At 48.1% G+C, this 27,551-nt stretch overlaps 2 protein-coding genes across 6 annotated transcripts; one reads left to right on the plus strand and one right to left on the minus strand.

Annotated features, from left to right (window-relative positions):
- Nucleotides 1-204: 204 nt before the first annotated feature.
- Nucleotides 205-24,463, minus strand: TUBGCP2 (tubulin gamma complex associated protein 2). 5 transcript variants are annotated; one of them, XM_054515593.1, is made up of 19 exons: nucleotides 24,367-24,463; nucleotides 22,817-22,962; nucleotides 21,621-21,793; nucleotides 20,285-20,413; nucleotides 19,829-20,008; nucleotides 16,721-16,880; nucleotides 16,126-16,333; nucleotides 15,341-15,540; nucleotides 14,680-14,869; nucleotides 14,016-14,161; nucleotides 13,254-13,434; nucleotides 12,161-12,341; nucleotides 11,797-11,969; nucleotides 10,671-10,799; nucleotides 10,118-10,238; nucleotides 7,596-7,739; nucleotides 6,276-6,404; nucleotides 5,393-5,556; nucleotides 205-474 (listed from the first exon to the last, which is right to left on the minus strand). In XM_054515593.1, exons 3-19 carry the CDS (start codon nucleotides 21,768-21,770, stop codon nucleotides 369-371), a joined length of 2,691 nt encoding a protein of 896 aa, XP_054371568.1. In that variant the 5' UTR covers nucleotides 21,771-21,793; nucleotides 22,817-22,962; nucleotides 24,367-24,463; the 3' UTR covers nucleotides 205-368. The 5 variants fall into 5 exon arrangements, with proteins under 5 accessions (XP_054371568.1, XP_036241477.1, XP_054371567.1 ...); XM_036385584.2 differs by lacking the exon at nucleotides 24,367-24,463 and adding an exon at nucleotides 24,124-24,161; XM_054515592.1 differs by lacking the exon at nucleotides 24,367-24,463 and adding an exon at nucleotides 23,753-24,109.
- Nucleotides 24,260-27,551, plus strand: ZNF511 (zinc finger protein 511). The gene is made up of 6 exons (XM_036385587.2): nucleotides 24,260-24,415; nucleotides 24,522-24,595; nucleotides 25,378-25,579; nucleotides 25,676-25,800; nucleotides 26,094-26,279; nucleotides 26,959-27,551. The coding sequence occupies exons 1-6, from the start codon at nucleotides 24,260-24,262 to the stop codon at nucleotides 27,026-27,028; spliced, it is 813 nt and encodes a 270-aa protein (XP_036241480.2). The 3' UTR covers nucleotides 27,029-27,551.

The raw sequence follows: 27,551 nt of genomic DNA on the forward strand, positions 1-27,551 counted from the left end.
GATTCTCTGGAACTCCCATGCTGCAGGCTTGGGGTTGGAAAGGAACTTAAAGATCATCCCATGGCATGAGCAGGGACACCTTCCACTATCCCAGGCTGCTCCAAGCCCTGTCCAACCTGGCCTTGGGCACACTTCCAGGGATGGAACATCCACAATAATTTGCACCTTAAGTTCTGTTAACAGACAAAACCACCCTGATTTTTTTTTCTTGTTGTTGTTATTTAATTTATTTTACAACACACAAACACATCATTGTACAACATAGTTAAAAAAACCCAAAAAACAAACCAAAAAGCAAAAAAAAAGCCTGAAACATTACAAACATGTCAGCAGAGTGAAGGCTGGCTTGTGGCAGGGTGGGCAGGGGCTCACTGGGCAGGCACGGCCAGGCGGGGCAGCAGCGGCGGCGCCCTCCGGCTGCGCTCGGCCGACATGTGCTCCAGGCGCTCCGTGTAGAAGCCATTGAAGTCCAACCTGAGGGACAGAACACACCTGGGGCAGGGCAGGTGGCAGCAGGAACCTCCCCCAGGACACCCACAGGGTGCTGCTGGTCACCCCTTGCTGTGGGGTTGTAACAATTATTGTCACCAATTCTGCGGTGTTGCGAGGTCCCCAGGATGAGGTGAGAGGTGAGAATTGACTCCAAGCTCTCAGAAGGCTGATTTATTATTTTATAATATTATCTTATCTTATCTTATATTAAAATAAAATTATCTACTAAAACTATACTAAAGAAAGAGAAAGAATCCAGACAGAAGGCTAGAAAAGAATGAATAATAAAAACTCCTGACTGACCAGAGCCCCCAACACAGCTGGGCTGGGATTGGTCATTAAGTTAAAACAATTCACATGGAATCAACCAAAGATGCACCTGTTGGCAAGCAACCTCCAAACCACATTCCAAGCAATCACATAATTATTGTTTACATTTCTTTTCTGAGGCTTCTCAGGAGATTTTTCAGAAAACATCATGGTGACAACAGGGAGCCCTGTCCCTGCATGGGATGTGTGTGCTGTGCCATGGGTGTGGTGACACCTGCTCTGTGCCATGCCTTGACAGGGAAATGCATCAGGAATCTGTCCCAAAATACATTGGGAAGGACCAAAAGCTCACAGCTCCTCTGCAGACCACACAGAGGTGTCTTGTGTGGACAAGGGTTGCTCAGTGTCTGCACCTTCCCAGCCCTCCCCAGCACTGCTGAAACCCCAGAGTTCAGCAGCACTGACCTCTGGCATTAACTCCCACAGGAAATGCACCCAGCACCAGGAAATGCTGAGGTTCCCATGCCCACCATCCCCTGGCTAACACCAGGATGCTTCCCACAGATCCACAACTCACCAACACCAGCAACTGGCCAGAAGATGCTCAGCCACAAGTGACACTTGGAAAAGCCTCTCCAAAGCACTCAACACCAGGGGTACCACCACAACCACAGCTCCCTGATAATCCAGAGTGATGCCACCCAGCCCCAAGCCTGCTGTGACCTTCCCATGGCAGATCCCAGAGCACCCACAGCCTGTGCAGCTCATGTGCCCTGGATCACTGAGCAGGCAGGCAGTGCAAGCCCATGAATCACACAAAAGTTACTCTCTCCCTTTCTCAAATTAGGCTGCTCCAGTACCAACTGAATGGGCACAATATTTGAGTTTCATGTTGCTTAACAACCTCACACAAACGGCAACAAATTGTTCCTTGACATTTTTTGGTGCCTGCAGAAAACAGAGCCTCGACAGATGGAATTTATCTGTTGCTCTCTCCTGGCTGAAAAGCTTTACATTGCCTTCATCCCCGAGGAGTTGAATCAGGGAAACCTGACACTGAGGTGAGAGCACTGGGCAAGTTTTGGTTCAAACACAAGGCCAGGACTTGCTGCTCTGAGGACCTGCTCCATTTCTAAAGCTGCTTCATGCCCAGCTCAGTGACTGACAGATTTTGCTTGGCTTCCCTTTCAGCTGTTTTTAGTTTCAAGTGATCCCTGATAACCATTTCTTCAGAATCTGTGTGGTGCTCCCTCAGCATGTGCTTACGTGGCAGTTTCTTGTTTTGTGGTGGGGTTTGCACCACTTCATGTCCTGGTGACCTACTCTGGGCTCAGCTTCCTCCTGGTAAGGGAAGGATGCTGATAACCACACTGATGTGTAAGATTTCTCAGAATGAGGACTCAACTAATCCTGCTGACAAAGCCCTCTCCACTGTGGTTCTACTCCTTTTCACTCCTGAGATGTGTTGGAGTGACTGGAGAGTTCCTGCACTCCCAAGGGAATGGCTGGAGATTTAGGTTGGAGATCAGGGCCAGGGGAGGTTTAGGTTGGATTTTAGGGCAAGGTTCTTCCCCAGAGGGTGCTGGGCACTGCCCAGGCTGCCCAGGGAATGGGCACAGCCCTGAGGCTGCCAGAGCTCCAGGAGAGCTTGGACACTGCTCCAGGGTGGGATTGTTGGGGTGTTTGCATGATCCTTGTTGGATCCCTTCCACCCCAGGAGATTTTCTGATTCTAGTCTATGACACACTGAGCAGGACTTGGGCACAGCAGAGATCTGTCACCTGTGACCTCTGAAGGAAACCCTCTGCATCTCCATCTCCTGTTGTTTGATGCCACAAATAAAATTTCTCAGTTACTCAGTACCACAAAATGAATAAGTGTTAACCAGGATCAAGTAAATGATGATGAGCAAGTACCAGAACTGTGAATTTTGTTATTTATCTGACATGTTGATGATCCCTGTTGGAAAGCAGTCCCATAAAAAAGGTTATAAATTAGAAGAAAAGTATGGTATGTCTTACAAACTCTTCCTTATAAACTCTCTCAAATATGTTATTTCAGATGGCAACTGTCTCCACTCTGCTTCTCAGGTTCCTGTTGCCATAGAGCCCAGGCCTGGAGCCAACAATCCCTCCAACCTGAATGGGAGCTAAATGTCACCTCTGGGCATTCACTGTGGGGCTCCCACCCTTTCTGCAGCCCTGAGCAGGGATTGGAAAGGTCCCAGGGGCTGTTCACACCCAGGATTTCTGCTGAGGAAATGGGCACATCTGGGCTGACAGGAAAGGTCCCAGGGGCTGTTCACACCCAGGATTCTGCTGAGGAAATGGGCACATCTGGGCTGACAGGAAAGGTCCCATGGGCTGCTCACACCCAGGATTTCTGCTGAGGAAATGGGCACATCTGAGCTGGCAGGAAGGGTCCCATGGGCTGTTCACACCCAGGATTTCTGCTGAGGAAATGGGCACATCTGAGCTGGCAGGAAGGGTCCCATGGGCTGTTCACACCCAGGATTTCTGCTGAGGAAATGGGCACATCTGGGCTGACAGGAAAGGTCCCAGGGGCTGTTCACACCCAGGATTTCTGCTGAGGAAATGGGCACATCTGGGCTGACAGGAAAGGTCCAGTAGCTCCAATGTCTTGCTGAAGACTCAAGTGGTCCCAGAGAGTCCAGACTAGGGGGGGACTTGACAGTGGTGACAGCCCTGGTGGCATAATGACAGAGACATGGGAATAAAGGGAGGGCAAAGCAGCCAGACTCTCCTCTGAGAGCAGCTGGGTCACTGTGCACAGCACACACCATGGACAGCAGCACTGCATCATCTGCACCATCACACTTCTCCTTTCCCCTGAAGCAGGAAGTGCTGGTTGCAAAACCCCAACCTCTCTGTGTTTGGGACAAGCAGCTGCAGAGGTTTCACAGCTCAGGAGTCACCTGCTGGCCCCAGCTGCCCCCCCAGTGGGGCTGTGGCACCCTGGGCAGGACACACAGCCAGCTGTGGGGTGCAGCACCAGCCTGTCCCACTGTCCTGGCACAGTGTGACATTCCCACCATGGCAGAGTTGGTAATTTGGTCCTCAGCACTGTGTTGGCCAGTCCCCTGTGCCCTGGGATCATGGGGTGAGCTGCCATCAAGATCTCCTGGATGGAGAAGTCAACATGAACATGAACAAGTCCCTGTTAAAACTTGTATTGGAGATGGGAAAAATATTAAAAAAAGGACAAAGGAGGAGAGCTGGAGCACTGAGGAGCAGTGAATGCTCCTGCCAGGGTGACTCAACTGCCTGTGGTCCCAATCCCTGAATCTAACCCCAGGCTGGATGCTCCTGTGACACAAGGCAGTGATGGAGCCAGGGAACAGGGACAGCTTAATCCTGCCAGCCTTTCCTACAGCTGGATCCTGCCTGGAACCTGCAACAGCCTGATGATGATGAACTGGGATCTCCAGGCAGGTAAAATGTTGAGAAGCCACACCAGTCTCTCCCAAAAGGTCCTGCAGAGACTTGGCTGCCCTGGTTAGTCCTGAAAGGAACAACACCACAGCCACACAAACAGTTTTTTGGAGAAATTCCAAGATGAGGAGAAGAACTCTGACTCTGGCCACTTCAGAGCTGGAGCCAGCCAGAGTTCTTAGGGCTGTGGAGAAGGGCTCCTCACCTACATTCCCACTTCATGGACTCAGCAGCACCCACAGGGGCAGCTCTGGTGGCTGGGAGCTGCTCCCCTGACAGGGGATGGAAGCAGGACAGCTCAGAACACTGAGCAGCCCTGGGGCACTGTCAGGGGCTGTGCAAACCTGGACAAGAAGTTTCCAGAAGAGAAGGACAAGTGGAAGCACAGCCTCCTGGGGGAATACTTCACCTAACAAGTGTTTGCAAAGTACCAGGAATCCTGACAGCCCTGACAGATGCTGTCAGAAACAGCACCAGGAAGGGACAACAATCTCCTTAACAAACATTTGTGAAACATTTCCCCTCTCTCTGCTTTCAGGTGTAGCATATCTCAGCAGAGCTGTGGGGGTATCAGCCACCCATAAAAGATATCCAGTGCAGATGGACAGGGAACAGAACTTCCAGGGGGGTTTTTCCTTGAAAAAGCAACACCCAGCAGCAAAACCTCCATCTGCTCTCTCTCTCTCCCCCTATCCTGTGTACCTGACTTTTATGTATTTCTGAAGGAATTTTGATTTCCAAGAAGCTGCTTACTTAAATAAATGCAATATGGGAACTTAAAATAGACACTTTATGATCAAACCTTTGTGTGATTTTCTCATCTTGGAATGCTTACCCTGTATTTGGAAATTGGTTTATTCACTGTCTCCACAGTGAGACAATCTCCAGGAAAACTAACACTACATGTACAATATCAATGGCCAAATTTCACACAATTCAAAGGAATGTTTTGGGTTTTCCTAAAGCCTAGGGTTGAAGTGCAAAGCAGAATGGTCTGGGTTGGAAGGCACCTCAAAGCCCATCTCATTCCAACCCTTTGCCATGGGCAGGAACATCTTCCTCTAGCCCAGGTTGCTCAGAGCTCCTAAATAAACACATTTCTCAGCTATAATGAGCATTTCCTGAGCTGAACCTGGGCCCTGGGAGGGGAAGTCACAGACAGAGAAGGCCTGGCTCACCTGTAGATGATGTTGAGCATGCTGTGCTCGCAGTCATTGGTGCTGTACACGCTCAGCTTGTCCAGCAGGTCCAGCAGATGTGTGGAGAAATTGCTGTCAAACTTGTTGATGGTGGCTTCAAAGCCAGATGTGAGGTGCAGGCTGTCAGCATGCTCTGCTAAAAGCTGCCAAGACAAAGGCAGAGTGGCCCCATGTGTGTGCTGATCTGCACTTGCCAAGGGGCTGCAGTTATTCCCTCCATCCCCTAAGCCACCCAAAACCACTGCCAGCAAACTTCACTCTGAAATAAACCTTTCAAAGTCCTTGGTAGCTAAAAGCCCTGCTGTGCCCAGCCTGGGAGAAGCCCAGAGCAGATCCCAGCTGAGTTATCCACAGATAAATGCTGCCATTGCTCATTTTCAAGCAGGAGGAAAAGCCAGCAGGCAGAAAATGTGTGTTGCCTAAGACAGGCTGTGACCTCTGGAGCTCTGTGACTGCAGTGCTGATGCAGATGTGTGCCAGAGGGGCTTCCAGAGGGACAGCAGGATCTGCTAGCCACAGAGCAAATCCCCTGTGCATCCAGACAGAGGAATATGGACAAGACAGATCCCCCAGGTATGAAAGCCATGGACTGCAAAGAGCCCTGCTCACACTCTGGGAATGGTGAAGTGCTGGCATTTCATAAAGCCTGCATGTGGCTCTGCACAGCTGAAAACACAAGTGAAACTCAAAAACCAGTGCAGGGACTGCTGTGGGAGACAGGGTCTTCAAAGCACACTTTGAGAACTCCAGCAGCACTCCACACTGCCCACAATTCCACAAAAATTGTGGTCTTGAGGCCAGAGGTGGTCCAGAAACCAGGAAGGGCTACCTGCAAGTGGCCACTCTGGCCAGAGTGTCCCACCTTGTTGGTCAGCTTCTTCTTGGCAGCCTCCTCAGCACGCTCCTCCTCGGTGGGAGGGCCCAGCATGGTGCCATGCTCCAGGGTGAGCCTCTCCATCTCATTGTCCAGCTTCATGCTCTGGGTAAACCTCTGGCAAGGGGACAGCGTTGGGGACACAGTTACAGCTCATTTCTTCCTTTGTGGCACGGCACAAGGCTCAGTTGTGCCCACCCCAATGCCCAGATAAACTGTGAGTCTGAACTCAGCATGCTGGTCTGAGGCTGGAAATGGGGGTATGGATTCTATTCCTATCTGTCAGAGCTGGGGCAGTTCTCTTCTGCTCATTGGGCAGTTTTCCTTATCTTTTCCACAACCAATCCTCCCTCCAGGAGATCTCTTCTGTTAATGGGCAATTAATTATTAATTATCTCCTGTTCCTGGGCCATTAATTATTAATTATCTCCTGTCCATGGCCAGTGAGTGTCCCTGCAGGGCTGATCCAATTCCACCATCCCACGGGGAGATGCTCCGCCCAGAGGAGGAGCCAAGCATTCCTACCTGGATCCAATCTGAGGTTTGGGACACCCCAGCAGCCTTTGCCCAGTGCATTCCCAGAGGAGCAGCTTCTGCTGCCCTGCATTGCCAGAGGGAGCCCAGGCCCATCTCCAGCAGCCCTGGAGCTGCAGAGGAAAACTCCCCCCTTGTGCAGGATCCCTGCTCCAGCAGAGCCACAGCTGGCACTGCAGGAGGGCTGAGCCCCCATGGGATGGGACCCACAGGGGGGCAGGTCAGGCTCTGACTCTGGCAGTGTTTTTTTGTTTGCACTATTGCATTTGTATTTTAATTTTCCTAATAAAGAACTGTTATTTCTATTCCCATATCTTTGCCTGAGAGCCCCTTAATTTCAAAATTATAATAATTCAGAGGGAGGGGGTTTATATTTTCCATTTCAAGGGAGGCTCCTGCCTTCCTTAGCAGACACCTGTCTTTCAAACCAAGTCAATGCTGGCACACAGATCTCCCTAGAGCCACTGGAAAGTGTGTTTAGAAAAGCTGTGGGCTCCCTGATGCTGGCTGCAATGCACCCCTCACCTCACCCTCAAGAGAGACCTCTACGGAGCACTACAACTGACACCTCAACAGAGGGAATTTGGTCCATATGAATCTGATCTCAACATGGAAAAAGGAGGATTTTGTGGAGTAAGAAGCCACAGAAACCACTTGGGAGAGGTGTGAGCCCTCAAGCCCTAAAGCTGCTGATAGGAGGAACAGAGACAAGTCCAGGTGGGGCTGGCAGAGGGACTGCCAGGGCTGGCAGTGCCCCGGGGAGGCTGCACACACCTGCATGCAGTTGGTGAACATGACACACACAGACATCAGCTTGGAGAAGATCTTGAGCAGCTCTGGGTTGGTGAGCATGCAGTCCTTCAGGCAGTTGTCCAGGAAGCTGGTGTGGTGGCTCAGGACATCGTCAATGTTGGATGCCTGTGACAGGACAGCCCCACAATGACAAACCACACCAGGGCTGCTGTGCTGCTGTGCCCCAAAGCTGCAGCCCAGCACCCTGCCTCTGCCAGGGACTCTCAGAGTGAGGAACTCCTGCTGCAGCTCCCAGAAACACCCAGAGATGGAGACTGCATCTGCACTGCTGCCTTCAACAGCCCCTCACAGGCTTTATAGCTTTGATCTGTCACACCACTGCCCACAGATCGTGCTGGCTTTGATCACCCAAGCCCTCCCCTGGAAAGGATGGAGTTATCTGCTCTATGAACTTGTATTTTGTTTGTTTTTAAATCTGCTTGTCATGGCCGCTCCCACCTTCACAACCTCAGTAAAGTCAGCGGAAACAAGAGCAAAAGGGAAAAACAAATCTTAATAAATCTTAAATGTCAGTAAACTTATCATTAAAACATACAGGCTATTCAGAAATATGCTTTAGGAGCCAATAAGGAACTGGGACATGCAGTGTTGGGAGGATTCTGTAAGATTTTTGTCCATCCTGTCCTACTCCAACAGGCTGTTTCAGTCTTGAGTTTAAATGAGAGATTGAAACTCCCTCTCACTCTGCACAGTGCTGAAGCTCAGAACACAAATCAAGCTGAGCAAAGAACCACAGGACTCAAATTACCACAGCATCCACACTGCTCCAGCAGGACCAGTGCAGGAAACCCCTCCCACACTTTGGGGATTTTGGAAGGAATTTTGAATGAATTTTGAATTTCTGAGTTTTCAGATGATGTGGTTTATTTTTCTTATTTTCTGCATATGTAGGAAGTGTGAGTTTGGCTCACATCTTTATTGTATGGTTTAGAAGGTCACAAGACCCCTAGTTACAAGATCTTTTAAAGATTTATTGACCAATAAAACACTGCTAACAAGGATATTTATGTTTTTGACCCACTCCTTAAATTTTTTGTCTTAAGGACTCATGCTACAGCTTTCTTAGGCAATCATGTTATGACACACAAACCTACAGCACTGCATTTTAAACTTTTTGTTTATCCTTGTAACCACTTTTATTTTTTCTATATCTTAAACTCTAAAACTCTAAACTTTCTTCTTAGCTCAACATGTCTCTGCTTTAAACCATAAATCCACATTCTCACTTCTAGCACCTAAGTTTGGAAGCCTTTTCCAAGGTCAGAGATCAAATCCTGTGTTTAATTCTAAGCTTTAGTTTACAAGCCCAAAGTTCTGAGAATTCTCTGCATTTTGGAACCCACACCACATCCCTTTAAGCTACTGCAGAACAGGGATAAGTGCAGCTTTCTAATGCAATGAAGGTGATGATGAAGTTGTGTTGATGAAGACAGTGATGTTATGAAGATCCCAGCCACAATTTTAGGAAGAGAGCACCTCTCTTTAGGAAGAGAGAAGTGTGACAAATAAAATGCACTACATGAGACCAGCGAGGATCATCCTTTTCCCCCCTAAAATACAAATTAAAGGAGAAAAGAGGGGCAGGATAACTTCAACAACAGCCTCCATGCAAGTAAAGTCAACTGAATGATATATTTTGCAAACCTAAACTTGCAACAAAATTAAGAAATAAGTACAATTCCCAGATTATCCAGGAGCTTGACATATGAACCCTTTTCATTCAGAAGTTCTTGCCAAGAACGTGCAGAGATACTCACAATCCTAGACCTGCTCTCTCCTGTGAATTCTCCAGGGAAAAAAACATGACAGGGCATCAAAATGTTGGCTGGCTGACCCCAAAAAACTCTTCAGGGCACAGGAAGAACTAAGGCAGGATCAGATGATGCTGAAGATCCACAAGAGCTGCCAAGAGAGCTGATGGCAGGGGTGTTGGGTGGTTTGGTAGCTCAGGGGAGTGTTTTTCAGGGTGTAAGAGGAAAACTATGCACAAGGCAGAAGTGTTTGATCACAGGGTGAATACCAGAGGGAATAATAATAATAACAATAACAATAATGGCCTTTTTTAAACCAAACATTCCCTGCATGCCAGTCCTTGGCAGTTTCATGGAAGGGAAAGCACAGGCTCTATTTCTAGGAGCACAGTAACTCAGCCAAGGAATCAGCTGGAGATGCCTGGCCTGGTTTATGACCTTTGCACTCTGCATCCACCTTCCTTTTGCACAGCTCCCTTTCTCCTGTGTATGGGAATGTTGAGCAGAACTGCCTTTACATAACAGGGAGCAGAGTGAGACAGGAGGATGCAGCACAGGAAAGGGATGTATGACTAATCAAGCAGAAAGGTGGTGCCGAACAGCAGCACTCTGCAATGTGGCAGGAACAGCAGCTCCCAGATATTTAAATGCCTCCAACAAAATCAACAGACAGCTGCAGCTACTGAAATTAGGCCTTCCATTTGTTAAGATTTCCATTCCAACTTCACTCACCAGCTTCAGGTTCTTCTCCAGGATGTGCCATGTTGGCTCCATCACTTCAAACATCATGTAATACTGGATATTCTGCACAAAATTCAGCATCCGCTGCCGCAGTGTGAAAGCACCAGCAAACCTAGGGGGAGAAATCACACCCACACAGCTCAGAGCTAGCAAATGCCACGGAGAACTAGCACCAGCCTTGCACAGCCAAGCACAGAGCTAAATATTTCTGTCCTAGCAAATGCCTTGCTGCAGTGTGAGAGGGATTACAGTCGCTGCAAACCAGCTCGGAGTATTTTTCAATTAGTAGAGTCAGAGTTTTGAACCTGGCACTGGCTTTAAATATTTGCCCATATAAAACTAACATTTTGATAAGAAATATTAAAGCAACTTTACAAAAAACTACTGAGTGAAACCTAAAATGTTACAAATTGATGTCTCTGAGCCTGTAAGACATTTTAAAGGATCTTTTTCAGCTCAGTATTGTCTGAGCTATACTATGAGGTATCTAATTAGCAAGAAGGAGACCCAAAACTGAAAAGACAACAACAAAAAAAAGCTGTACCACTTAGCTGAATGCAGGGAGAATTGCTTGGCTGTCTTATTGCTGATCCAAACATTGCACAGCTGCCTTTCCACGTGCTTGCAGTAGAACATGTGTCTGAAAAGCATCTGGTACCTTGTCAGTGCTTTCCTGGAAAGAAAGGAGAAGCCCATCCAGATTTTGAAGTCCTGCTCTGATTGACAGACCAAGCTGTGAAGGCTGAGGCTGCTCAGAGGTAAAGAGACTTTACACAATATGTTCCTCACGCCTTCAGACACACACAGATCTGCACTGAACCGAAGCAAGAGAGCCACATTTGCAACCACCCCAAAGAATTCCTCTCCAAGGAGACCCTCCTCCATATTTCCTGCCAGTGGGTACAGCACCAGCCTCCTTAATTCCCTCGAGTTCCAGGCAGGGGTCACTCACATGGGCTGGGAGGGAGGGCTCAGACACTGTGTTCTTGTACCCACCATGCTAAGGCTGAGATGGTCACCCAAGAATTCACCAGGATTTTAGAATTCACCCAAGAATTTAGCCAGATTTTCCCAAAAAGTGGAGGAAAAGCTGTAACCAAGCTCCAGGCAGCATTACCCCACCAGCAATGCACTGTCACAAGCAGATGGGGCTGCTTATTTATAGCTCTGGGACTGGATTCAGGTCTGTGCTCAGACACTTGGGCGTAGGTGTCTGCAGAGCTCCAGTCGATACAGTTCAGGAAACCTTACCAAATCCTATTTTCACTTCCATAGCTACCAGCAGAGCTAACACACTCTGTTTGGAAGGAAGAGACAGAATTCCAAAAGCGTCGCGTCGTTGGGAAAGTCTCACCAATTCAATGGAATTTTTAGAGGGGAAATTAAGGGAGGAGTTAATTGCTGGAATTCAGCAATTTGAAATCTGCCACTCTGCTCACTCAATGCTGCTTGTCCCATTTGGTTGTGGCTCACAGCAGTGTTACTCCAGGGAAACAAGAAGCAAATTCCTGCAGAATTCCATTTGGACCCTAAAAACTCAGTTAAATGCAAAATAGCCTGTTAGAGTAGCAACAGCAAAAGCCTCAGCTTTGAGGGATGTTTGATTCTTGCATGGAAAGCCTCTTGGGAGAGTACAAGCCTGTTTTTCCCTCAGTGGACTGATGCCTTACCTGTTTATGATGAGGGACAGAGGCCACTTCACAATGTAGTCGAAGGAAAAGGCCTCCAGGCCACTGAGGGTGAGCTCTGTGGGCTCTGCACTGATGATGGCTTTCTCCTGCTTTGTTTCTATGGCCAACACCCTCAGCAGCTGTGTGATGAGGTCATGGGGCATCAAGTCAATCTGTAAGGGAAGAGCAGGGAAAAAATGAAGCCACAGGACACCCAGAGCTGCTGTGGAACAGCAACAAGGTGCCCAAGGGCAGAGTCACTGCTGTCACACCAACCTAGGAAGCAGCAGGTTCTCACAGGCACACAGACCTTCCAGGCCTTCTGCTCAAAGTCAACTTATCTTCTGCTTCCACCCATTCTCACCTTTAAATCATCCTTGAAGGGATCAGTGTTGGCTGTGCTCATTCTCAGGGCTAATTCCAGCAGAGCCTCCAGCCTCGTTGTTATGATGTCATCCACAGGCTTCTTCAGTTCCTCCTCTGTCAGATCCATGAAGTGAACAAAAAAGTCCCCTTGATCCATCAGGAAATAGTGTTTTATAGATCTGCTCAAGAAAATGAAGGGACAATTGATGATTTTTCTTAAAGTTAATCCATATCAAACCTAAAGGAACAAATGCGATCAATTCAATGAGCCTGTGGGGTTTGATCACAAAATGTTTCTCTTTCTGGAAAGCACACACACAGCCATAAATAACCAGTTTGGAGACTAGTCCTTTATGATGTCTCCTCCTCCCTACCTCCTCAGTCAGGACACTTCTGTGCAATCAGATCAGGGCTGCTGCTGTTGTTTTTTTTTTTTGTCCAGAAAAATGAAAAAAACCAAAACTCCTGGGTGTGCTGGGTGCAGGCTCCTACTGCTGTCCTGAACAGCTCCCAGATCTGCTCCAGCCAAGGGGCAGCTGCCAATTCTGAGCAGAATCCTGCACTCCTCTCAATGAACAAACATCTGTGCTGATTTTTTAAAATCCAGCAGACTTTTGCTGTAACAAGACACAGAAACTTTGATTTTCACCTGGCACCAGGGAGAGTTCCCTGTGGTGGGCATGGAGCTTGGGAGCAGTTCTGAGGTGAGCCTGAAGATTAACCAAGAGATCACACATGATAACTGCAGGCTTTGGAACAAAAATAGGAGCACAGCCATATCACAGGGTGGCTCCAAACTCCTGATCTGGGCTAGACAAAGCCCTGACCTAGTTTTGGCAACAGCCTTCCAAGGATGTTGGACCAGAGACCCCTCAACATCTTTCCTACTCAACATTTCTATCATTTTAGACCTTTTTTTTCCCCCTCTTCAGGGAAAAAAAACCCAACTCTTATTTTTTAGGTCAACCTTTCTAAATGGAAATAGAGAGAACACTTTGGTAATACCCCAAGAGAACAGAGCTAACTTCAAAAATTTATGTCCCTTAGCAGAACCAATCTATTTATCATGCATTCAGTAAAATAAATCCAACCTTAGGTGAGCCACCAGCTCCTTCTCCTCCATCAGGAAGTCCAGAAGAACTTTGCTGGCATAGTTATATGCTTTTTCTATTTGTTCCACATAGGCTCTCTCCTTTAAAGTGTAGATGACCTCTTTGGCCACAGGGCAGGTGACATCTCGCCCACATTCCCTCACAACATTTAAATATTTCCCTGAAAGGCAAAAGAAAGAATGTCCCATATTCATACCTGCTGTACAGCCAACAGGGAAACTTCCACACCACTTCCTTCAAGAGGAAGATGTGCTGAGAAATGTTTATACTGTGTTGTGCTGAAAGTTGGAAAGGATTTAGGCACCTTTCAAAAGATGATACAGAATTTTAAAACAGGCACCTGGTATCACATTTTAGGAGATTTAGAAATGGTTTTGTTTCCCAGTGGTGACAAAACATCTCTGCAGGTAGCCTGAAACTCTTTTTCTGAAGTCAATTCTGGAGGGCTTTGTAGAAGGATAAGAGGTTGAATGCTTAAATTAACTCTCAGATAGTCAAACCTCAGCTGCCCAGCTCCATCCAGCTAGAAAATCCACCCACAAAACAGCAGTGAGACAGACATCTCCCCTTGCTGCTGTGTTGTTTCCTTTATAGGGTTTGGGGTTCTTTTTAAATCTGACTCTTCTATTGCTCTCAATTCAGCTGGACAGCCCCATAAAGTGGCAAGGCATGGTGACATTTCCCTTCTCTTCACACAAGACCAGCTTGTCTCAAGGCTCCTGTCACAGCAGAAGCACCCACCTGTGCTTAGGATTTTGTCAGCCATTTTCTGCAGGAAGGAGGGGATCTGCTGCTGGACAACAGTGTATCTCTGATCCCAGTACTTGTCATTATAGTCCTCCTGAATCTTCTCCTTCTGCAGCTCGTGCTCCTCCACCATGAACTCACTGAACAGTTAAAGCAGATGTTTAGGGGCAGGAAGTGGCACAATGAGGATTACTGGTTTTGACCTGCAAACTGGTAACGTGATCTATCAGAAATAAGGTCTCATGAGGACACATCCCATCAAGAACTGAAATTTGTCTGTTTGTGAAGCAAAAGGAAAAGCACTATGCAGTGTCTCTGATGATCTGCAATGAGAAACAGAATTTTACAGGTTCATAAACCAAGGCTAAACATTATCTGTTTGTCAGTGCAGGGGTGAGGAAACACCTTTGTCACCAGCACAAAGGCATTAAGTTCAGATATTTTACCTTCAGCTTTGCCCTCACCTTAGGGTTCTGAAAATGTGGGAAAGAGAAATGCTGCATAAACTATCAAATACAGCAAAATGCTTTAAATGACTCTACAAAAGCCAAAAAACTTCCAAGAGGGTTGTTTCAGGCCCCCAGGCGACACAGACTTGACAAAACAGATCAGTATTTCTGAAGTTTTGCATTTCATTTCACTTTTTGCTGTTCTTTACCTGTATGGATCATTAATGATGCCTCTATATATCCACTTTTCCAGGATTTCAAAGTAAGGGACGCTGGCTGCCTTGGTTAAATACAGGCACAGCTCCTGGGCCTGGCTGTCCCCTGTGTAATTGAAAGTCTTGTCATGGAGCAAGCTCAGGGTTGATCCTCCCATACACTCACCCTTATCCACAGAAGTAGCTGGAATTAAAAAAAAAAAAAACCAAACAAACCAACAATATAAGACACTTACAAGCTGAAAAGTCCTGAAATAAAACCCAAAATGGTCCCCAGATTGGACATGGCCCCCTGAGCTGCCTGTGTAGCTGTAAGCAAGGGGCTGGTCTAGGAACTTCCAGGGATTGTACCCACACAGAGCTGGAGAGGAGTCTGGAAAGGAGCTGAGGAGAGGCAGCAGTGCTGGATACAGCTGATGGGAAGGGCAAAGGCTGTGTAGGCAAAGGGCACTGAGGTGCCTCCTGACAGCTCCAAAGGCACATTCAGCCCTAGAACCTGAGTGCTCTTCTCCAGAAGAAGTGCAGTGCCCTCACAAGTACAATTCCCCTGGGTTTTCTTCTTTAATAAAACAGGAAATCCAAATGGGACATGCCCTGCCTGCTTGGCTACCCTGCAGCTCTCACAGCTTGTAAGGATTGTATTTTGGAAATTTACCCAGTGAAGCCAGAATCTCCAGGGTCCTCATTGTGGGCTGGATGTAAAACCACAGCTTCTGCAGTGACAGAAGGCCCTGCCTCTGAAGATGCTCCAGCTGGGTAATTAATATCATGTATTCCTTGATTAGAGTCCTCATGGCTGCAGCCAGAGCATGATTTACCTGTCCATACTCAAAGGAGGACTTCTCCTCTATAAACCTGTAAAAAGCAAAATGAAAACTCTGTCAGGCAATGCAATTTGTGTGATTTTCAGGAAGTTCTGCCTTCAGGACACTGTGCAGGCACACCAGTAGATCCCATGCTGGAAAGCACACCAGTCCCTTCCCTTATTTCCCACCTCACACTTCCTAGAAGGGAAAGCTGTGGGGAGGATGTTTCCTCTCCAGCCACAAGGGAATTGGAACCATTTATAAAAGCACTGTGTAGAAAGTGGAACCAGCACACAAAGGTTCTCTCAGTCCTGCATGCCCAGAGAGGAGCAAAAAGCAGGAAATATGGAGAAAATCATAGCACAGTGGGAAGAGAAGGTAGATATATACTAATTGCATTTTACCCGAAGTTACAAAAGCCAAGACTGGAAAGAACAAAGCTGTGTGAATGAAAAAGTGAACTGGCAGCACAGAAGAAAAACCCAGCAAAGCTAAAACTGACCCAAATAAATTGCCACTTATTTTATACCCCTGTAGCTGAAATTAAGCATGGAAGTTAACACCTGCACAATGGCAGATTCTCCACTCTCACAGGAGGGAAGTCCTCCTTCCCTGACAAAAACCAGCTCAGTACCTGGTGACAGCAGAGTAACTGGCAGCCACAGGAAGAATCCTGGTCACCAACTCCTTGATGGACAAATCCAGGTTTGGATCAAGTGAGAAGGCTCTGTTCTGCCTGCCCACCAGGGCCTGTGCTGTGATGTACCTTCCATCCACACCAATCAGCACGTACAGCAAGTCCTCCACAATCATGGATTCCTGGGAGGCCAGTGGCAAAGTGCCTGTTCCCAAAGAGGAGACAAAAAAAGGGACACAATGTGCCATCATCCACCTCTTTCAGCCTTGCACTTTGCTTTCCTGGAGAATAGAATCCTTTGCTCATTGCTACCCAAATCCAGCAGGCAGGATCAGACATCCAGCACCTGTGGCCAAGAGAACAGCAGCCACAGCTCCTGCTGCTGATCCTCCCACCCAAAAGTGCCCAGTTACTTCCCACACCAACAACTTCCCCAACCTCCCTGCCACCAAAATATTCCAATACCCAGAAAACAGCCCAAAGAAAAGAAGTGCCAAGAGCCAAGTTTTGCTGAGTGTGAACATCAGAACAGCATTTCTGAATGAGAACAAAACACTACAAATGAATGCAATTTCCCCTGTGTTTCACATACCTATTGGTACTGTTGTGTCAGTGCTTAGGCTGGTGCCAATTAAGAAATCCCCAATAAGTGCAGGTCTCTCATACACCCAGGATGGAAATACTGGAATGGGCTGACCAGAATTCTTCTTGTTCTGCTTATCCCGGAGGATTTTTCGTGTAAGCTCGAGAGGCTGTTGGAGAAAGAGAGAGAGGGGAAGAAAGGAAAAAACCAGGAGACTTTCAGAAGTCCAAGAAATATTTAATTTCAAGGAGAAATTGACTGCAAGCCAATTGATGGACTTGAAAACAGAAAGCAGAGTAGCTGGTATTTCAGTAGCATTGTGTAGGTTTTAATTTCCCAGTGCCACCTAGTCTATTTGCCCCATTGCTAAAAAAAAAAAAGCTTATTTTTTAATATATTTAACCTTTTTATGTGGGGGTACATCAAATAATGCCTTTCTGCATCTGTCCTCACTGGCTTGGGTTCTGGGGCACACCCAGGGAAGCAGAATGGGGACATGCACAAGCAGCAGGCAGTGGTTGCTGGTTTGGAGAGAGCACCACATGAAAGCAGCAAACTCCTTCCAGAAGCACCAGCATCCTGTTCCAGGGGCACTGAACACCTCTGAACTCAATGCCAAATGCAACCCAGACAAATCCACCCACAGAGAGCTGGAAAATGATGGAGTTTTTTGCTCTGAGTGGGAGTTGGCGAAGGAAGTGAGCTCTTGAAGACTGAAAGACTCTCCACCCCCAGCTCTGACACTAAAATAAATGGAGTGCAAGATCAATCATCAGCTGGGGAAGCTTGTGAGATGCACAACCCACATTTGGAGCATTTGGAACATTTGGAGCCCCAAGTGCACAAACCCAGGGCTGGTGAAGGCCATTGCTGAAACTCCACAGATGTGTGTGTGTGTGAGAAAAGGGACGTGCACAGGCTCATTTTACTTTCTTATTTACATCATGTGTGGGTGATCTGCTGAAAGGACCTCAATTTCCTCTGCTCCCCTAACAGAACTGGGAATTTCATGTGGAGAAATAGGAAACATCAAGCAAGGTGCCAGCAATTCAAAGGATGGCTAAACCCCACATTAAACTGCAAACCTCAGCTGGCTGTATGAATGTGTTCTGCTTGGGAGAAGGGCAGCCACCAGTGGGTCTTCCCAAATGGCAGGCAGGAAAACTTTCTTCACTGAGAGAGTGGTTAATCATTGGAACAAGCTCCCCAGGGAAATGGTGGTGTCACCACCTCTGGAAGTGTTCAAAACATGAGCAGAAATGGCAGCTGGGGACATGGTTTAGTGGGCATGGTGCTATTCAATCCAGGGTTGGATTTGATGACTCTGATTTTATTCTGTAACAAGAGGCACTATATTTATTCTGTATGTTTATTCTGTAAGAAGGGCACTTCTGTTGCAGTTCAACCAGCCCTAGTGTGACTTTGTTAACTGGCAGAGGTCAAAAAAAAGTCAACATTTTGGCTATGAAGGACACATTCACCTGAAAGGGAACACTTAATTTTGCCCACCTCCATGAATCCTGGAGCAAAACTGGTCCAAGCAGTAACTCCAACCCCTGCATGATCACCTCTCTGTCAGTGCCAAGCAATCCTAGGGCAGATGGCACAGCACTTGTGGCACTGGTGACAAAGCACAGGCCTCAGGGGCATGAATCACCTTCTCTCTGCAACTCGAAATTCAGGTCACTGTCACTACAGGCTTCAACAACAGCCTGGAGAAAACTCCCAGGGCTGAGAACACGGCCCTCAGGTGGCACCCCAACACCCCTGGCACAGGGTGGCAGCTTGCCACTGTCATGCTTAGGAAGCTGCAGCTGTCATCTTGAGCAATGGCAGGGCCACCATCCGTGGAGGGGGATGAAGGGCTCATCTCTGAGCTCCAGAAACACCTCCAGCTCCATCTGTGACCCTCACAGACACAAGGTCTGGGTCACAGGCTGAGTAGACCCAACACTTCCAAGCAATGTCCTCCTGTCCCAGGCCTTACTGACCCAACAGGCCTGAGCACCAGCCCATCAGGGCCTTTTAACACTGTTGCAGCTCTTTAAGTCTGAAGAGACTGCAAATGGAGCAGCAGGGAAGCACAAATCTTGGCTTGTGATGGCATTTCAATCCCTCTGGCTGTGAACTGCACATCCCAGGGAACAGCACTTCCAGGTCTTTCCTCTTTTAGCAAGTTCACACATAAATCCTGCTAAGATCAGTTATATCACTGGAAATTCATCTTCCCTTCATGATCTAAATCACCCACTTGACTCAGATTGTCTGTGAAGGATCTGGATGAGTCAAGCCCAGTGTCTGTGCAGTATTTCAGTGGACGTGGGACAAGGCTGGTCTCACCACTGCTGACAGGGTGAGGGGTTGGACCCTTTGTTTAGGATTTGAGTTCTCCTCCACCATCACATTCATGTAGAGCTCTTCAAGCCCAGACACCCAAAGCATGGGACATGGGAGGTACCTCCTTCTTGCCATTGAGGGCTTGAAGTGATCTGAGGCTTGTCCCCAGTTAGATTTTGCTGACCAGACATGAGAAGGCACTATGGACCTCTGAGCATCTTTTCCTCTTTTCCCTCTGTCAAAAGAACTCTCCATACACTTCTGCCCCTCTACCTTCTGCAGCCAAAATATCCTTATCTTGACCCATGAGTTTTTCACCATATTTTTTCCCTCCCTGTCTTGTTTGGCAGGTCAAGCTATCAGTGCAGTTTTTTATACAAATAATGACAGGAAACAGAATTTGGGATTTAAGTAATAAACAGCCCTTTTGCACTCTGACTTCACAACCTACTGCTGCTAATGATATGTTTAACTGCTTGCTAAGCCTGGTTTTCCTCTTCCTTTCTGTCTTTTCCATGATGCCAGGTTGCTGCAAGCCCTGGCCTTGGACACTTCCAGGGGTGGAACACCCACAGCTGCTCTGGGCAGCCTGTGCCAGGTTCCTCACAGGGAAGAATTTAACTGTGAATTTTACCTTAGAATAACCTCAAAGAATGTAACCTTAACTGACTGGAATAGAAAAAGGCCACTCTTTCGAGGAACACCACCAAGATTTAATACTGTCTGACTACCAGAAGGGAAGATTTTGTGCCCAGAGCTTGGGAAGGAAGGGCTTTGTACCTGCTGTGCACTGGAGCTGGCCGTGACACTGCCCAGCTGCTTGCGCAGCTCCTCCAGCTCCTGCAGAGACATCTTGGAAGTGGAGGAGGGGATAGAAAAATTCGTGCTGCTGCTGCTGGTGGCTGCATTTGCTGCCAGTTCTGCCCTTTCTTTTGCATTTTGTTGCAGGTAGTGGAGTGTCTGTACATAGACAAACAAAGAAAAGGTTTTGTGAATGCAGGGCAGCACAATTGAAAGCAAGAAGCACATGACCATGTACTGAATCTAACCACAGAGCTCTCTCTGCCCCAGCTTTCCATGTCCTGGTGGATTTCATCAAGAGGAGCATAACTCTCAGCAGGGCTTTTATAACACAGTGAAAGCTAGAACTGCTCATTTGTTGATTTCTACAGATTTCACTGAACTTTAGCATAAATCAAACATTGCATTGTTGCTACTTCTAAAGGAGGAACCAACCTCTTTGTCTTCGGTGAGTTTGGACAGCAGATAAACTAAAGAATCCAGATGTCTTGTGTTTTTAGACTTCAGCTCATCATACTTCTTTAAAAAATCTTCAGGAGTTCGAGAAAACTCTGCTATTTTCACCTGTAAAACAGAAGGTTAATATTAAATGGAGTTCTAATTAAAATGAAATGGAATTAGAGCAACCACGCAGCTCAGGCTACGAAGATGGCAAGTTTCAGACAGAGCTGGAGACTTCCTAGCACTTAGAGCTTGATTGGTGGATTGCTTTTAAAAATGAAAACAAAAAGCAGTCTTATAGCCATTAAAGCTATATGAGTTATATAGCTATAAAAGTATATGAGTGGTCACGAGTGCCAGGCTTCAATCTCTAATATTTGGGAGATATTCAGAAGAAAAAAGTCATGTTTTAGTCATATAATTGCATTTTATACAATTTTCATTTCATCATGTATAGTAGAAGAGCAACCCCAGTGTAGGGAATAATGTGCTCTGACTCCATGATTTCAGAAGGCTGAACAATTGGTTTATTAAGCTTCACTATATTACATTAATACTGTACTAAATGACATTCTGAAGAGATACTACACTAAAGAATACTATACTAAAAGAGATAACTAAAGAAAAACCTGTGACTGAGACAGTAAGGACACAGCTTTGACCCAACTGGCCAAGGAATCAAAACAACCTTCACTGTGTCTAATTAACAAACCACTTTGGGTAAACAATCTCCATAACACATTCCACATGTGCAACAACAGGAGCAGTGAACAGAAATAAGAATTGTTTTCTCTTCTTTGAGCTTCTCACTGCCTTCCTCAGGAAAAATCCTGGGAGAGAGAATTATGTGACTCTCTCTGTTCAGAGAATGTGAATAACCACAATCATGGAATCAAGGGGAGGTTTGGGTGGGAAGGGAACTTCAAGGTGATCTTGTTCCATGGGCAGGGACTTTCCACTATCCCAGGTGGCTCCAAGCCCTGTCCAATCTGAAGGGAAGGGAACTTGAGGTGATCTTGTTCCATGGGCAGGGACACTTTCTACTATCCCAGGTTGCTCCAAGCCCTGTCCAACCTGACCTTGGACACTTCCAAGGATCTAGGGCCAGCCCAGCTTCTCAGGGAACAACTCCCTCCCAACATCCCACAAAACAACCTCCTTCTTTGAACTTTCCCACACCCCAGTCCTAACATTCCTCCTCTCCCTCAACCATTCCACCTTTTCCCTCCCAGAACCGCCAGCCCAGATCTGACCAGCCCAACTTTTTCCCATTTTCCCTGGATGGACACCGAGAGGCCGAGCTGTTCCTGCCAGCAGAAGGTGGCAGGACCTTGGCACTGTGGGCAGAGACGTTGGTGGTGACGTAGGGCGTGCGGTTCTTCTGCAGCAGCTCGATGTAGACCTCGGCGCCCTCGCCGCCGTGCACCCGCAGCAGGCTCAGCAGCTCGTTCACGTCGTGGTGGATGCGGAACTCGCTCATGCTCCCAGCTCCTGACACCAGCCCTGGGGACACAGGAACCAGGGGTCATCACACTGCCTCAGGGAAAACAGCCCTGCCAGGGAAAAGAGCTCCAGCAGGGAAAACAGCCCCAGCAGGGAGATGCTTCTGGAATGTGGAGATGTTTGGCTGGGACAAAGGAGGAGGAAGCAAACCAAGCAGGGTTTGAGTATGGTTTGGGTTGGAAGGGACTCAAAGGCTGTTTCATTCTGGTGCCTCAGGTTTTGGCTTTTGTGTTTTTCAGAGTCTGTGCTGCTTTAGTGTGCAGTTCTGAGCTTTGCATTAAGGGATGGTGAGCTCTCTGCACAGAGCAGGGAGACAAAACAATTCCTGCTCCAGCTGGGGACCAGGGACAAATGATCCAAATCTCAGGTCCAAGAGCACAAACACCGTGGGCTGGAGAGAGAAAAACAAGGATGGGACTGCATGGGCTAAAGCTGGAATGGGACAATGAACTGCAATATGCAAATGGAGCAGAACTGATCAAAGTGACAGACCCCGTGACCAGGTGTTCATTTTGTGCCCATTTTGGTTCACCTGGGGTGCAGCCCTGGCTGGGCTCTTGTGCTGCCCAAGGTGGATCCATGGAAACCTTTTAATAAATCCCTGCTTTATTCTTTAGCTCTGTCTGACCTCTGTTCTGGATCAGCCTTCTCAAGGCATCAGTTCCCCACCCCTGCCATGGGCAGGGACAGCTCCCACTGCCCCAGGCTGCTCCAAGCCCTGTCCAACCCAGCCTTGGACACTTCCAGGGATCCAGGGGAGCCACAGCTGCAGCTGGGACAGCTCCAGCCAGGAACTCTAAGTCTGGGGAGAATCTTAAGTTGGGGTTGGGCAGCAGAGGGTTTTTCACTCAGAAGGAATGCTGGAAGCACTGCCTGGTGTCCTGACAGGCTGACCCAGCTGCTGCTTCTGAAATCACCACAAAGCAGCTTTTCCCAACTTTAGGCATCTTCCTATTCCACTGCCCACTTTACTAACTTCACTCAAACACTGCAGAGTTCTTAAACAATAACTTTAATACTGACACAGAACCCTGAGATGAGCTCAGCAGGTCAGAGCCTGGTGCTAAAAACACCCAGGTTGCGAGGTCAGTCCTGGAATGGGCCATTCACTTAAGAGCTGGACTTGATGATCCTTGTGGGTGCCTTCCAACTCAGAACATCCTGTGATTCTGTAAATCAGAAGCAAGACCCTGAGTCAGGAATCATGGAAATAAATAAGGAGCTTCATGTGACACCCTGCACAGACTGTATCAAACAGATACAATCCAGATCCATGTATCAAGCACAAGGAGACACTTTTGTTTTGCCAAGATCATGGAATCACTTAGGCTGGAAGGGATCCCTGTGTGAAAAATGCCAATCACTTGTTTTGAAAATTTTAAAAGTTTGATAGTAATAAAATGGTTATAAAAATAGTAATACAATTAGAGTAATAATAATTTGGACAATTTGAATTAGGACAATATGAGACAATAAAGACAAAGAGTTTCGGATGTCCAGGTACCTTTTTCTGGACAAAATAAGCCCAAAAAAGGACACCTGTTAACACAGGATTAACCCTTAAAAACAACAGCCTGTTGCATATTCATACACCTCATCCATGATGCATAAATTCCATTCAAACCCAGGATTCTGTCTGGTCAGTGTCAGCTTCTTCCTCTGAATCCTGACAGTGCCTTCGAGGCGGGAAGAAATTCGTTTCTTCTGATAATGGAGCAATAAATTCTTTCTCTCTGAAAGATTTAAGTGTCCTGTGGCTGCTACCTCGTTGTGAGTCCTTTCTTTAAAAAAAGTATCCTACATAGCATTGTTTCTATTTTAACATTTTTTACAAACTAAAACTATATTTAACACACTACTTAAGAGAATTCATGCAGCATTACTTTCTAACACAACACATATAATATTCATTTTAATATTTGCGAAAAGCCAATCATAAAATACATGCATTTTTCACACCTGCAAGCCTTGGTCCAACTCTCCACTCCAAACTGACTCACATTAGAAAAGGCTGGTGCAGCCTAAGCTCAAATCTCTTTAAAGGCCCGGCTTCCCCCCCACCTGGGGCTGCAGGGATTTCCCTCGGGCTGCTGAAGTGGCGGTGGGTCAGGGAATGAGGAGGAGCCGGGAGCTGGGCTGGCTCGGCTGAGGGCCTGCGGGGAAACCGCACACGGGAACAGCCAGCGGGAGGATCGCCATCGCCGGGATGACCCGGCAGGCCCGGACAGCACCTCGGCTGCGCCCCATCCCACCCTCCATACCCTGCTCTACCCTATCATACACTATCTATTAATTTAATTTAATTTCATTTCATTTCATCCCATCCCTACCTGCCCGCCCGGAAGTGCCGCCGCTGGCGCCGGGAAGCGCGTCCCGCGCATGCGTGGTGGGCGGCGCGGTAACCTTGGCAGCGCGGCCCCGCGCATGCGCACTGCGCGTATCCCCCCCCCCCCCGCCTTTCCCGCCATGCTGCCGCTGCCGCCGCGCCTCCGCCTCCTCCTCCGTGAGGGGCTCCCGCCGCTCCCTCAGGACCCCTCATCCCCGCCTGCCCCCCGCCCAATGCCGCCTTTCACCTTCACCCCCCGCCGCCTCCAGCTCGGCCCGCAGCACCCGCTGTTGGAGGTGAGGCGGGGCCGTGAGGGGGCCGCTGTTAGCGCGGAGCGGGAGGGTTCGCGCTGTGCCCTGAGCCCTGCCCGCCCGCACAGCGCCGCTCTCTGCTCCTCCCTAGGATGGGGACGTGCACAGGCACCTCTACCTGCAGGGCGTCCTCACCAGCCTCGAGGAGGTGGCCGAGAGGCCCAAGTAAGTGAGGCGGGCTCTGAGTCCGCCCGTCATGGCGTCAAGGAATGGTTTGGGTTGGAAGGATCTTTAAAGATCATCACATTCCTCACCCCTTGCCATGGGCGGGGACACCTTCTGCTCCAAGCCCTGTCCAGCCTGGCCTTGGCACTTCCAGGGATCCCTGGGCAGCCACAGCTGGCGCCTGGGCTGCTTCCAAGCAGGAAGGCCAAGCCTGGGGGGAGAATCTTGGTCTTGGTGTCGTATTTAAAAGCCAGGAAGTACTTTGAGTGTTGTGTGAGGTTCACCTTTGGATGCCTCTTAAAAAAGCACTGGCCTAGCAGGACTGTGCTGGATGACTGAGCTGTCATCCACAACTGCAACTTTTAGCCTAGATAGCTAATTTATCAATTAATGTCTTGTTTGTTCTTCAACAGGAGCATGATCTAGATGATCCTGGAGCCATAATGGTTAATAAGTTTCCAATGGCAAATAAGTTTCCATCTGCTGGCGCCATCATGATCTTTGTTCATTGCACCTGGCATTTAATATGAAGAATTAGTCACAAAAAAATGGCACAAGTGTTGTGGCTGCAGGTGTGAGCCTAGTGGAAGGTGTCCCTGCCCATGGCAAGGGGCTGGAGTCAGATGAGCTTTGTGGTCCAATCCAACCTAAGCCATCCTGGGATTCTCTGATAAAGTCATCTAGAGGGGATGTTTGCAGCTGAAAATAAGGCTCTAATTTAACTTAAAGCCCTGATTTCCCTGCAGGGCTCTAATTTAGCTTAAATCCTGATTTCCCTGCAGGGTGTCCGAGTTCAGCTGCCACATCTCTGGGTGCAGCCAGGTGTTTGACACGCTGGAGGGCTACGAGCACCACTACAACACCCTGCACAGGAATGTCTGCTCCTTCTGCAAGCGCTCCTTTCCCTCTGGGAATCTCCTGGATATCCACATCTTGGAGTGGCACGACTCCCTCTTCCAGATAATGGCTGAGAAGCAAAACATGGTGAGCTGCCATGGCCAGCCCTTGCCTCGTGGTTGGTGTGTGGTTGTTTTTTTCCCAGTTATGTGGTTTTTTTCCTTTCTCCTCCCTGCCTTGCAGTACCAGTGTCTGGTGGAAGGCTGCACGGAGAAGTTCAGGAGCAGCAAGGACAGGAAGGATCACTTGGTGACCGTGCACCTGTATCCTGCTGACTTTCGGTTTGACAGGCCCAAGAAAGTGAAAAGGTAACTGCAGAACTTTTCTCCTGTCCTGCAAGGAAAGTGTGAGGGAACTGGGATTGTCCAGCCCTGAGGTGACCTCACTGTGGCCTGAGGGAGCTTACAGGAAACATGGAGAGAGAGCCTTTACAAGGGATGGGGTGCCAGGAAAACAGGGAATGGCTTCCCATTCCCAGAGGGCAGGGAGAGAAGGGATATTGGGAAGGAATCCATCCCAGATGGACTTGTTTCCTCATGAAGTACCTTTGATTTCCCTGGCTCTGGGCTCACGTGGCAGCTCCACATTTTTATTTCTGCAGTGGCTCCAAGCACACGAGCTCTCCCGTGGAGCAGGGCACCAGCGTGCCCATGGATGTGAGTGTGGAGATGGCAGAGCAATTCCAAGGGAATCCCATGGAAACAGGGCCTGAGGAGAGCATGGAGATCTCTCAGCCTGCAGCCAGCCCCGGCCCCTCTCTGCCAGAGAAAAGGCTCTACAAATCCAGGTCAGTACTTTGGCCTCAGGGCAAAAGGGGCTGGGACCACTCCATCTTATCAGCCCTTTGCAGCCTGGCTTGGGCTGCTCCTGTGCTGAAGATAAACCAGGCAGGAATTCCAGGTGTGCTTCCAAAGCCATTTTTGAAAGGAGGAGGTGTAAGGAAGAGCAGCACATGGGTATGCTGTGGGAGCTGTGTTTGTCTGCCCAGCTGATCTCTTCCCAAAGTATTGCAGGATGCTGCTTCTGCTCTCCTGCTCCTCATTCTCAACCACTGCAGGAATCCCACAAGTGCTTCCAAAGCCATTTTTGCAAGAAGGAGGTGTAAGGAGGAGCAGGCTGTGAGGGCTGTGTTTGTCTGCCCTGCTGATCTCCTCCCAAGGTATTGCAGGATGCTGCCTCTGCTCTCCTGCTCCTCATTCTCAGCCACTGCAGCTGCCCAGGTGTTACATTTGGTAATAAACCTTGTTGTGAAGAGGCCTCCAGGCCAGGAATGTGCAGAGTACACAGGAAATCCAACCAGTATTTCACTAATTCTTTAAATTACTTGGTGATTTACATGTCCTGCTCCTCCCATACCTTGCTCTTCCTACTCTGGGAGCTTAAAATGCCCTGCAAAGCATTAAGCATCCTAGTGAGCCTCTGAGGGCTGGATCCTCACATGGATTAAAGCCTGTCTCCCTTTCCAGGATCCCATCCACAATTTGTTTTGGACAAGGTGCCACCCGAGGATTTAAAGGACCACGGAAAAAAGTCTGAAGGTCAGTGCAGCAGCTTTGTGCAAGATGAGCAGGCATGGAACCAGTGCCACCAGGGATATTTCCAGTTCCCACTCCATGGAATAAACCAGCCAAAGCAATTAAAGCTCTGCCAGCATTTGGGCACATGTTCCTGATGTCACACAGAACTGGCACCACCCAACTGAGTTAAGAATCCTCAAGATTTGAGGAAGAGGAACCCAGAATGTGTGGTAAGGTGCTAAGGAAACTGTCCTGCAGCTGAGGCTGCCCAGGATTGGGTGTTTTATTTTCCCTCTTGGGGGGGAAGAAATGGATTCAAGAAGTTACAAGATGACAACGTGACTGTATGGAAGCTGGAATCACTGAGAAGAGAAAATGGGGAAAAAAAACCCCATTGGGCATCAGTTCTGACTTCCTCCATCTCCTCTGCACCCTGGCACCTGCTCTGAAAGGTCTGCCTGGGCCAGGAGAAGCATTTTCACAGGGAGTTAAAATAAAGTGACTTCCAACCAGGTGAATAAATAAAAGGAATTTTTACAAAA

The sequence above is a fragment of the Molothrus ater genome, chromosome 8 (genome assembly GCF_012460135.2).
Source record: "Molothrus ater isolate BHLD 08-10-18 breed brown headed cowbird chromosome 8, BPBGC_Mater_1.1, whole genome shotgun sequence".
NCBI classification, from domain to species: domain Eukaryota; kingdom Metazoa; phylum Chordata; class Aves; order Passeriformes; family Icteridae; genus Molothrus; species Molothrus ater.